Genomic DNA, 12,497 nt, shown 5'->3' with positions numbered 1-12,497 from the left:
ACTGATGCTGCAGTATAAATATCTACACTGAAAATCGAAGTCAAACTTTATGATATATTTGGAATTAAATTACTTTTTAAAGCTTGTTTTTCAGTTTAAGTTGTCTCAAAAGATAAAAATATCAAAAAGTCAAATAGCTATAAAAATTCTAATATTTTTCGACTTTAACAAGTAATTAACCTAATTCTATTCCCGAAAATAGAAAAACTTTACCACACTTTTTTTGAAAAAATGCATTTATTTTTAATTTCACTTGATTTCTCTTCAAAATTTCTATGAAAAATATTTAATTAAACAAAATTAAGAAACATATATCTAAGTTAAACAGTTTCAAATGACAAAAAACATCTAGTGATTTATATTAGAAGGCAAATAACTATAAAAAATCTAATATTTTCAGATTTAACAAGTAATTAACTTAATTGCATTCCCCGAAATAGTAAAACTTTACCACACTTTTTAAAATTTTTTGAAAAAATGCATTTATTTTTAATTTCACTTGATTTCTCTTTAAAATATCTATGAAAAATATTTAATTAAGCAAAATTGTTAAACATATATCTAAGTTAAACAATTTCAAATGACAAAAAACATCTAGTGATTTATATTAGAAGGCAAATAACTATAAATAATCTAATATTTTTAGATTTAACAAGTAATTAACTTAATTGTATTCCCGAAAATAGTAAAACTTGACCACACTTTTTAAAATTTTTTGAAAAAAAAAACATTTATTTTTAATTTCAATTGATTTCCCTTCAAAATTTTTATTAAAAATATTATTAATATTAAAAAATGAACCTTTGAGACATATTTTTAAGTTAAGCAATTTCAAATGATAAAAATTGTGATTAAGACTTTCAGTTAAGAAAAGGAATTGTTACTTACTTTGTTGCTTAAGACTTAGTTGTATGTATTTTAATATTTTTATCATTACAATACAATACATTTCATTCATTTATATTTATTTATTATTATATTATTATTTATATATATATATATATATTTTTAATGGAAATTTTGTTAGGAAATTGAATTATTATAACTGAATGTCTATTTTTGATGTCTATAATATTTTTAATTACATAAAACAATAACATTTGTTTAAACAAAACAGTTTAATATTATTTTGTGTATTATTTGTAAAATCTGAGAGCATTATTTATTTTTTCGTCATTTAATATACCCTAATAGATATTTTTAAAATTTAGAAATTAATTTTAATCCTATGATATTGGGTCCAATAATATATTTTATCAAACATAAACTGTTATCTAAAAGATATATAATTAAATATTTTTAATTCAAAACAAAAAAATCACTTTAACGTTAACATTAACGTATTCTCTTCGGATATATTGGCTACCATGTTTAACTATTGATGAAAAAGCGGAACAAAAATGTTAATAGGTAGATTTGAAGAGGAGAAAAGTGTATATCAGAAAATGTATGGTATAACATAAATTGTATTAAGAGTATATTCGTATGATTCACAGGAATATACGTGCGGGTAACATTATTATTTATTTATCTTTATGAAGATTGATACAATTTTAGTGTCAGATAAATGACATGAAAAAATAACACAATTACATATATACGTTCCACGTATCTTTCTAAGAGGCAACATAAATAAAAAATAAAGTGTGAGGTTTTTATTTATTGAAAGTATAAACGGCGGACCGTTTATATCAACATCAGCACATATCTACAAGTTACAGGTGTCGCCATTCCATGTCAGAAACACATGGGCTTTTACACAAACTGAAATGAAATGATCCTTTTTTCCTATTCCGGCGATCCCTTTCAAATTTTGTTTAGCATAGAATCATGTAGGGGATACTGCGAGAAAGTGAATTCGTAAGATGAAAAATCATGTACTCAACGACACACAACGGAAATAACCGTGGATTGTCAATTATCCAAAAGAAGGACAATCAAATTTAATCTATCCGATATTCGTGCATTTTATATTCAAGGAACTGCTTTAAGCTTTTTTCTATTAAATATTAAGACTGTTAAGGGTATTTTACGGACCCATAAAGCTCGGGCTTTGTATAGAATAAAAACACTGTCATGGCCCTACAAAAAGAAAAAAATCACGCGGCATAAAAAGAGATGTTATCAGAGCAACAAACATACTCTGAGAATTGCCAAATTCCACTGTGCAATTCCGATTTTAATTGGCTTAAGAGGTTATAAAATGTTTTACAGTTCTTGAAAGGGTTTTGTTTTATCACTACTGTTATAATAAAAATTTTAACATTTCTATAAAGAAAAACAATAGGAAGTTTATGGAATTCTCATAAAAGTGTGAAAGAAGTCGTACAATATACTTCTCAACTCCACCATCCACAGGTTTGCAGCTAGGATTCCTGAATTTACTCCGGGTATGTATGTGAGAATGCCTAATATCAGTTTTTTGAGTTATGAAATTATTAAAATATATTAAAAATATGAGGTGTACAACATAAATTGTATGACAATGCCTATAATGTTTATAATTGCATAGGGGCCAAAATTATAAATAAAATGGATATTATACAAAGTGTTAATGTTAAATTAAATAACAGATTTAATCAACATTTTATAAAATAAGTATATAGTAATTTTTATATTGGTGCATAAAACAACAATAGTGAATTAATGTTATTTCGACAGTTCACATTCAATAAAAGATTTATGACCAAAATATTTAACATTTTAGACACTACTGTATGTTAAAGAGGTATTATTTATTTACGAAACAAATTTATCGTTAGACAACATAATCCATTTTCAGAATATGTTTAACAATTCAGATAAAATTATGCGTAACCTTTCTCACGCCTTTCCTGCCTTTCCCCCAAAATGATATTCATAAGTGTGGGTATACATGTAATTTATAATACCATAAGAGTGTTCAATTTCTGTCACTCGGCAGAAGCTGGAATTTTGTACACAGCAAGGAAATGAAGTAATACTGTAACAGATTTAGGAGATTACAAAAACCTGTCAAAACTTAACTAAGACCTGTATAAAGAAGGGGAATCCTGTGAAGTGAAGTAGCAAAATCGTTTTGTATTAGCAATTTCACCGAGTTGTTTCGTAATTATTTATCCCGACAAATTGAAAATGAAAAAGACCATTTTACATTAAAAAGAACTAAAATGTTCCCAGCTCTTTTGAAATTAAACCGCTGTGTTTCGTCTTATAAAAAATTGCTCACTGATATTTTTCTCTTTGAATTTTGCTAATGCTAATTATAAGTTTTAAACAAATTCGATTCCTTAATAAATTTCATGATAAAAGCAAAGTCTATTTCACGTAAAATGACGTTATTAGGGCAATGAAATGTAATGAAACTTCCGTCGTAATATTTACGTGGCGTATTCATCAATTTTAACGAATTATTATGATTGAGTGACCTGAAAAAAAATTAAAACATATTCCTCCTTTGTGTAAGAAATAAATGTTTTATTCATGTAATATTATATTTCTTATAAGGATTAATTTATAAATATTAATTTGGTACATGCTCCTTTTTAAAATACTTATATGATATCCTGTACACACATTTCCTTCGCCCAATAATTATAAGGAATGTTTTCTAATGAGTAAAATCATAGTTTTGTTTATTTATAACATATTTATTTAGAAAATATATAAGACAATAAGTTTTGGATATTAATTCAAAAGTAGGATCAGACATGTTAATTACTAGCCTGCACTGTGCAGACTTTGAGATGCGCCAAGCGCTCTCACAATTCAAGGAAAACGATAAAACTTCAGCACGAAATAAAAATCGTAAATTCCTGGTCCACCATCTCTTTTTTTTAAATAGAAGAAATAGTGTCTTTATTGTTTAAATAGTTAAAGCTCAGAAGCGGACCTGAAATTATCGATTTTTATTTTAGACCAATTGACATTCACAAATACAATTAAAGTTTAACATAATTTAAAATATGTAAATGTTCTTCACTCAAACAGGTCAAAACAATGTTAATTAACGAGGAGAATTAAGCCATTTTGTTGACAATAGACATGTGTAGTGTGTTCAATTGGTTTGTCCATCGGTCTAAGGCATTGTATCTTGCTGAATTTATAGTTGTCCTATCCAAAAATAGTACTTGATTTACTTGATCTATCCGTCCTTGTATTGTACTAAAACAAACAACAGTAATAATACGTCTTGTTCAATACTGGGTGTAAAAAACATACTTGTCTAAGATACAGGAGACTAACAAACTTTCTACTTCTGACACATCTATGTTCAGCTCATTGGATATAAAGGGAATTTGAATTCTAGTATATGGTTTTATTAATTTTATCAAAACCTGGGTTCGTATATTCCTGAGTAAATCTAAAATATTCATAATTACTCATTGGTGACCCAATTAATGTCTATTATACTACCTTCAATGTGCTCTCTAATAAATGGATCATCCATAATATTCTGCCTATTTTGTTTTAAAATGGATTCAAATTCATTAATATCATTAGTTTGATAAGCATTGACCAGGTTAGTCATTGCGAGAATTTCCGAGTCATTCTTATAAGGCTTGGCTTCCTGAGAATCGAACGGATTAATCCCCGATTTCATTAACCTATGAACAAAAAGTCAGAAAATGCTCAAAACATGATTAAAAATACTCACATATTGGCAAGGACCAAATATTTAAGGCAGGTCGTTCGCCTTGGACTACCTGATTCGTCGTAGTTTTTAAAGGCCTCAAAGAAATCCGTGTGGGCCTTCTCGAATTCACCCTCGCGGAGATGCATTTTACCGCCACATTCTGGAGTAAAACATCGATCAGTTACTTAAGTAAACTGTGTAGTATAAAGATGAACTTACCCCTAATTACACCCATGATGAGCGGATGAGGAATTGCTGATTTAATATGTAAGGACTGCTCATAAAGAGTTTTCAGTTTCTTATTGTTCTTCTGAGCAGTGTACATTTGTATTTCCAAGGCATAGATTTCCAACAGTTGTGTACCCTTCTTTAAATCATCCTCTCCATCATCCGTCTGGCAAGACTGATGTAGCTGTTTCAGAATTTTGGCTAGCTTATTAAAATCTCCTCTATCATAATAAAGTTTTCCAAGTTTAGTATTTGTCTTAAACCACAGCCTATCATTTTTAGCATCTTTGAGTGCTTCTAGTGTAGTCTCATAGAAGTTTTGCAGCAGTTCCATCTAAAAATTATGTGCTATAGGGGTTTTGATAATATAAGGATCGGTGTACATACATTTCTGGATGTGGAAATATAATCTAATATTGAATTAATGGACTTTTCACTATGGTTTCTAGTAACTGCACTTTTAATGTATGTTAACAATTGCTTATAGCGACACATCATTTCTTCAAAATTCGCCTGAAATTAAGCATAAAATCAATTAATAAAACAGCAAGTGCTTATAAAACCAACTAAGTACCAATTTAAAATTAATTTTAATCATTTGTTTTAAGGCTTTGAAACCCCATTCTCCTTTCTCTCCACTTTCGAGCTCCAACACTTTCTGAAATGAAGTCAAAGCAGCCCTGGGTTCCTCTTCTTTCAGCGCCTTACTATTGTAATATTGATTTTCTAAATCTACATCGGGTTCTGAATTGCTGTCCTCGGAGTATTCCTGAAATATTTACGATTGAATGTTTATTTGGCCGAATGTCAATTAAACTTTGAGGTTAGCAATGTTTATGTTGTACTTACGAGTCCGTAGTCTTCTTCATCGTCGCACATGAAATCATCCTCGCCATCTGACATTTTTATAATTGTTTTCGGTTTCCTCGGGCTTCTAAAATAATAGTTAAAAAACTTTAAATCGCAGTGCCGAAATTCATACAAACAGAACCAGTGGCCTCGGCCAAAACCGTCAATATTGCCAACTTTCGTACACACATAAAACCACACAATAGTGGTTACAATCACAACCATAGACATAGAAGTCATAGAATTTTATATCAATGATCTACTGAATCTAATTATTTTTGAATTCTAATTGGAAATTATTTAAATTAAATTAAAAATATTATTTTAAAATTAAAGTGATATTTTGTTATCTCATTTTTATTATTTACGATTCTATTTACACAATATCTAAAGAATACTTATAATATACAGTGTGGCCCATTTGGGTGGATATACTCATTTTTTGTCCGATTTTAACAATTTTTTTTTCAATTATAAAGGATGAAAATATGTACTTATGGACAAAATGTCATCAAAACCTAAACGATGAAAAATACGATAATTTGTGCTATTTTGGACTGTTTATTCCATAGACTACTTAATTAAAGAAATAAATTCATAAAAAGAATGATTTTTAATTTTCAGAATTTTAATTATGCAAAATTGTTTTATGAAATTTCGAATATGCCCATTTCCGAGGGTGCTTAATCCAGTGGTGTTGTTAGATTTGCTATAAAAAATTTGCTAGTTTGTTTCTTCAATTTTCATCTCTAAAAATTGGATCAAAAAACAAGACATTTTGTTTATAAATACATATTTCATTGTTGAAAAAATAATTTGTCAAATTCGAACAAAAATATATATTTGTATATATACTGAGAGTTAAACATTAGTTTAATAATCTAAATATATATATATATATATATATATATATATATATATATATATATATATATATGGTAAAGTTGCAGAATCGGTCACTCTAAGGAATATTTGTAGCGCATGCGTCAACTGGATTTGAAATCGTCTGTTTCGGAGATTTTAGACAGCATAGTTGCCAGATTTCATTTTTAACGAAATATGTAGAGAAATGATTTTTAGAAAAATATATATGTAATTTATTATGTTTTTCATGTATGACTTATATTATTTATGTGGTTGAATTCGAAAAGAGATAAAATTCAAATCACTTTATTAATTAGTATATTCATTTTTTATTTACTCTATATTTCTTTGGTAGTTTAACTATCTAATTAAAAGTTCTTTATTAAATAATTAGGTAAATTTTCAAAGGTAAATTAGGTAAATTTACAACATTAATATAAAATTAACAAAAAAGATATATTTATATATTTTATAATAAAAAACAAAATCAATTAAAACAAAAAAATCTATTCCACTGGATATACTCCCTAATACAATTTAAAATGCTCATAAACATATTATGATTTTTAAATTTATTTCTCCATATGAATTCGTGAAGGTACGATGGAAACAGATCTTCCGAGGAACAGTCATGGTCTATGTAACTCGAAAAAAATTGTTCAATGCAAATATAGTATAAATTGATTAATAAATTGGAATAAATTAAAAAATAATAAAAATTAAAAACATTTTTAATTAAATACAATACAATTATCTATATAGTAAAATATATTAATTAATTAACGACCCGTATCAATAAATTAAGATTGTACAAAAAAAATAATAAATGCAGCACACAAATAATCTATAAAGTAAGATAACTTAAAATATGACTGCTAACAAATTAAAAATAATCTTACTAAAGGAATAAAAGTAAAATATTTTAAAAATGAGAAAGATCTATAAAGTAAAATATATTAAATGAGCATACAAATAAATTAAGAAAGTAATTAGCAGAAGAATAGGAATAATATATTGTTTTTAAAAACGCCATGAGAATATAATCTGTAAAGTATAATATTTTAATAATGAGCAATAATCATCAAATTAGAAGAAATAATATACTTACCAAAAAAATAAAAAGTATAATACATACACAACAACACAACAATAATTCAACCATAAAAAATGATTTGGATATTTTGACCGTTGCAAACCGACAACACTGCACTTCAAAATGTTCAAGAAGCGCGAAATCAGCGCCTCACGACGCATGCGCTAGATAATGTTCCTTAGAGTGACCGATTCTGCAACTTTACCATATATATATATATATATATATATATATATATATATATATATATAATAAAATTAATGATGTCTCCATTCCTCAAAGTGAGTGCCCCTTTTATGAAAATTATTTTATTGACAACGTTAATATTAAAAATACATTTTAAGTTTTTATTTTTTAAATTAGAATGTAACTTAATATTTAAATAAAGGTAGAAGGGTTTTATATAAAATTTCAATGAATATTTTGTGGCATTCTCCAGAAGCACTTTTGAATTCGCGCCAATTCGTTTCATAAGCCAATTTTGGTTCAACATTTGGGCATGCGCTTTGAAATCGAGCTATTGTTTCAATGGTGGGGAAGCTGAGGCGTGTCTCTAGCCAATGAGATAACTCTAAATACCGACATAAACGAAAATCGCGAACATCACCGATTTTTCAGCTACAAAAATTACTTCATTATGTGTCTGGTGGATTCAATTATGGACAATTTTTTAATACTGCATTTCTTATTTATTACAATATGGCATCAACCAGTACTAACACAAAAGAATTTATTAACATAAGAAATGCCATTGAAGTGGTTAATAAATTAATAAATAATAAAAATTTGATTGGCTAACGTGAAGTAAAGAAATGAATACATTATTTTGCTGACCATCTCTTTTATTTTCAAAGGGTAGTGAAGATATTTGGTGTAAAATATGTTTTTATTGTTTCAAATGGTTGAAATGCCAACAATACCTTGATGAAACATTTTAGATGGGCCACCTTGTAAACGGGAATTTTTTGTCTATGGAACTGCATGGCAACATCATCTGCTGATAAATTATATTAAAATTAATAATAAAATTCCATAGTCATTTAAATTTTATCTAATGAAAGACTTTCACAAACATTTTAAAACAAACATAAAAATAAAATATTGCATTCGATATAAAAACAAATGACAAACGTTAAAAATGTTAATAACTTGTTGACTATGCCATTTACAGCAAATATCTCCTTTTTTCTTGGCAAAACCGCCTAAAACGAAAAACGTGTAAACACGAACAATCCATTTACAGGCATTAGAAACCGGCGCGTCATAGTCCGCACCGGTCCTGAAAAATGCCTACTCCGTCCCTGCACTTAATAATTTCAAACGGTAAACAATAGAAGTATGTGTTAAATAGTTCCGACAACATGAATTTTTAACTGAATAATATTAAATCGCCGCTGTCAATTTGAATATTAATGTCAATGCAGGCGTATGCATTACGTATTTGATTAGAAACCATGCGGAATTCTGGCAAGTACATTAAATTAATCTGTGTGAAGAAGCAAATTAAGTGTGGGCTGAGTTATTATTTAATCAAAGATTAACATGAGCGTCACAATTTGAAATATGACCGAGGACGCGTTTTCAAACACTGGTTGTGTGCCAAAGGCGGTGATTTCCTGGCGAAATTTTGTGTCGTTGCTTAACTTGGGACATCAGATTTATCCAGCTGATCCCATCGCCCCGGAAAACTCCGAGTTCATTGTGATTGATAGGAAGTTTAACATTAGGGTGATTCATATTAAGCCGGACAACACTAGGAGGGCACCCATAAGGGAGTCATTCAGGATCGGAGGGTCCAAAAGGAATTCTTTGTCTGAGGAGTACTGGTTCACGAAATGGAACAAGCCACTCAAAATTGGGCACTGCAACTGTTCGTTCAGGAGGTCCATGAGGTATTCAATTATCTCAAACCAGCCGACAGTGGAGAATGTAAGGGAAAGGTATGTAATAATAATAATTTAAATTTATAATCCCTATTAATTAAATTAATTTGTTTCTAGTGCATTAAATCTGGATAAGCCTACAAAAATAGTAAATGTGGAAACATTCGTTGATCGATTGATACAAGAGACATTTTTTGAGGCATTCCAAGAGTACTACATGTCCAAAAACAACAAAAATGGCAAGTCTGGCAACATTAATTTGGCTTTCGAAATGACAGAAGAAGAGTTTAGTGGTGTTACTTTGAGAAAGAAAAACAAGGAATCCGACAAAAAGCAGTGTACACATAAAAAGGTGCAAAAAGTGAGTTTATTTAGTGATTAGAACGTTTCTTTGTTTCATGAAGTGATAATAAATCATCAAAACACCTTGTACATATATGAATAATTTTTCGTAAATATTTGCGTTATAGAAACCTCTCATATTGTTATTACATGGAATTGGAGTGTCTGCTGATGTTTGGTCTGTATTAATAAACGCCTTAACCACCAGGAACTTTGAAGTCATAGCTCCAGACATGCTGGGACATGGCTTCAGCTCAGCACCTGATAAAGCCTGTTTGTACACATTTGAGAGCCTTCTCGTCCAACTTTTGACGATTTTTGATCATTACATGAGTGTGGATGAAAAGAGGAAGTGCATTATTATTGGCCACTCATACGGGTACCTTTTATACTCCAAGAACGTCTAAATTATAATAAATTAAATAACTTTCCAGGTGTAGTTTAGCTACAGCCTTGTATCAACAAAGAACCTCACAGATATCACAATTAATACTCATCAGTGGAGGTGGACCGACACCTCTGGCAGCTCCGGTAAGCGAGAACGAAATCAGCCCCTTCGGCTGCGTTTACACCCTCTTCAGCCCGTTGTTCTTTTGCGGCTTGAAGAGGAGCTTCTTCTACTCATCCAGAGGCAAACATTTCAACCCGTGTCTTGACGTTGAGTGCAACTCAATTCCGGGACACGTTCTAAAGTACATAGCTAACGGCCAACAGTGGCCTCAAGGCGATGCAGCCTTCCACAGAAGAATTTTAGTGCCAACGTTGCTGGTGCACGGCTTGCAGGATCAAAAAGTTACGTTAGTGCAGCAGTGCGAAATGGAAAGGGTGAGTTTCTGGCCTTGGATTGTTTCCTGTGTGTTTATTTGAGCTGTTTCAGACCATTCCAAGGGCTTTCTTGGAATTAATACCGAATGCTGGACACATGGCGATGTTGGACACCCCAGAACACCTCAACCATATGATCTTATGTTTTTTGGACTGGTGGACGTAATTGCCAAACTCAGTATTTGTATTTCAGAAACACAAGATTATTTTGTGATTCGTTTTTACTCGAATGTAACATATCCGTCCCGGTTTTTAATCTTTACAGTATTTTCGACTAAGACTTTAATATTTATTTACTAAATAAATGAATAAGTATATTTCTATACTGCTGGTAGCTTTATTGGCCCCATTTTCCCAGAAATAAAACAAAAATTATGTAATAAAATTCGTTTAATATAAATATTTCAAAAAACTGTAAAAATATATATTGGACTACAAATCAACAAAAGTATTTACAATTTTCCAGTAAGTTCAGGAACTGCCTTGAACAAATCAGCGACCAAACCATAATCGGCGACTTGGAAAATAGGCGCCTCAGGGTCCTTATTGATGGCTACAATAGTTTTACTATCCTTCATACCAGCCAAATGTTGGATGGCACCAGAAATACCAACAGCAATGTATAGATCCTTTAGAAAAAAGTACAATTAATACACATTGAGGTATGGTTTGAACGAAATACTTACGGGAGCAACGATCTTTCCGGTTTGACCAACTTGTAGATCATTCGGAACGAAACCGGCATCCACAGCAGCACGGGAGGCACCAACTGCAGCCTTAAGCTTGTCAGCAAGATCGTACAAGAGCTTGAAGTTATCCCCAGACTTCAGACCACGTCCTAAAGAAAACAACTCATTTTATCATCCATTTTCTTACATAAGGCAAAAGAATTTTACCTCCAGAAACAACAACTTTGGCACTGGTGAGCTCAGGCCTGTCGGACTTGCTCAATTCCTGGCTGAGGAAGACCGTCAAGTCAGTGGCACAGCCATCAGCAGGGAGGGTCTCAGTGGCGGCTGAGCCACCCTCCAATTTGTCAGCTTCAAAGCTCGTACCTCTCACACTCAAAACCTTAACTGCATCCTTGGCAGTCAATGTTTGGATGGCATTGCCTGCATAGATGCTGCGGACGAAAGTATCAGCTGATTTGATGCCGATTACGTCAGAAACGGGGGAGACGTCCAATTTGGCAGCCACTCTGGGTAGCAGGGCTTTTCCAAAGGCCGAAGCACCAGCTACAATGTGAGTGTAGTTGTTTTTCTTTTGGGCAGCCAAGATGAGGGGTGTTAAGCTTTCGGCAGTGAAGCCCTTGAAGGCCTCACCCTCGGCGACGAGGACTTTGGAGACTCCGCTGGCTTTCGCCACGGCTTGGGATGCCTGTAAGGTGTCACTGAATTAACATGCTCGTAAGACCATAGTGGTTCACTTACAGGTCCACATTTTGTTCCAGCTACAAGTACAGAAATGTCTCCTCCAAGCTTTTTGGCAGCGGTGATGGCATTTTGAGTTATGGGTAGTAGGCCGTTGTTGTCGTGCTCAGCTATGATCAAAGTGCTCTGCAGCCTTTTCAACTGGCTGAACTAAAAATTAACATTGTGATATTAGTATAAAGTTCATTAACTGGGAGGAATTTTGCAAACCTGTGCAGTAATTTGGCGAGATGTTTTCGAAAACATTATTATAACTCAAAAACCAAAACTGAAGTAAAATCACAGTTCCTCGGTCAAAGTGCAAGATCCAACGAAAAACAATTACACAGATAACCTATCACTGTACAAGAGACATCTAATTACGCATA

At 31.2% G+C, this 12,497-nt stretch overlaps 3 protein-coding genes across 3 annotated transcripts; 1 reads left to right on the top strand and 2 right to left on the bottom strand.

Moving 5' to 3' along the window:
- Positions 1-3,608: 3,608 nt before the first annotated feature.
- LOC109594888 (COP9 signalosome complex subunit 2) lies at positions 3,609-5,848 on the bottom strand. The gene is made up of 8 exons (XM_020010146.2): positions 5,693-5,848; positions 5,418-5,612; positions 5,231-5,356; positions 4,835-5,177; positions 4,637-4,775; positions 4,396-4,586; positions 4,201-4,342; positions 3,609-4,143 (listed from the first exon to the last, which is right to left on the bottom strand). The coding sequence occupies exons 1-8, from the start codon at positions 5,744-5,746 to the stop codon at positions 3,999-4,001; spliced, it is 1,335 nt and encodes a 444-aa protein (XP_019865705.1). The 5' UTR covers positions 5,747-5,848; the 3' UTR covers positions 3,609-3,998.
- A 3,076-nt stretch (positions 5,849-8,924) lies between these two features.
- On the top strand, positions 8,925-11,024 carry LOC109594895 (protein ABHD8). Its single transcript, XM_049965458.1, has 5 exons — positions 8,925-9,589; positions 9,650-9,893; positions 10,003-10,253; positions 10,309-10,699; positions 10,752-11,024. The coding sequence occupies exons 1-5, from the start codon at positions 9,213-9,215 to the stop codon at positions 10,863-10,865; spliced, it is 1,377 nt and encodes a 458-aa protein (XP_049821415.1). The 5' UTR covers positions 8,925-9,212; the 3' UTR covers positions 10,866-11,024.
- A 47-nt stretch (positions 11,025-11,071) lies between these two features.
- Positions 11,072-12,497, bottom strand: LOC109594884 (electron transfer flavoprotein subunit alpha, mitochondrial). Its single transcript, XM_020010140.2, has 5 exons — positions 12,340-12,497; positions 12,130-12,279; positions 11,596-12,076; positions 11,386-11,537; positions 11,072-11,328 (listed from the first exon to the last, which is right to left on the bottom strand). The coding sequence occupies exons 1-5, from the start codon at positions 12,373-12,375 to the stop codon at positions 11,152-11,154; spliced, it is 996 nt and encodes a 331-aa protein (XP_019865699.2). The 5' UTR covers positions 12,376-12,497; the 3' UTR covers positions 11,072-11,151.

The sequence above is a fragment of the Aethina tumida genome, chromosome 1 (genome assembly GCF_024364675.1).
Source record: "Aethina tumida isolate Nest 87 chromosome 1, icAetTumi1.1, whole genome shotgun sequence".
Taxonomy (NCBI): Eukaryota; Metazoa; Arthropoda; class Insecta; order Coleoptera; family Nitidulidae; genus Aethina; species Aethina tumida.
This window is presented reverse-complemented; position numbering and strand designations above follow the sequence as displayed.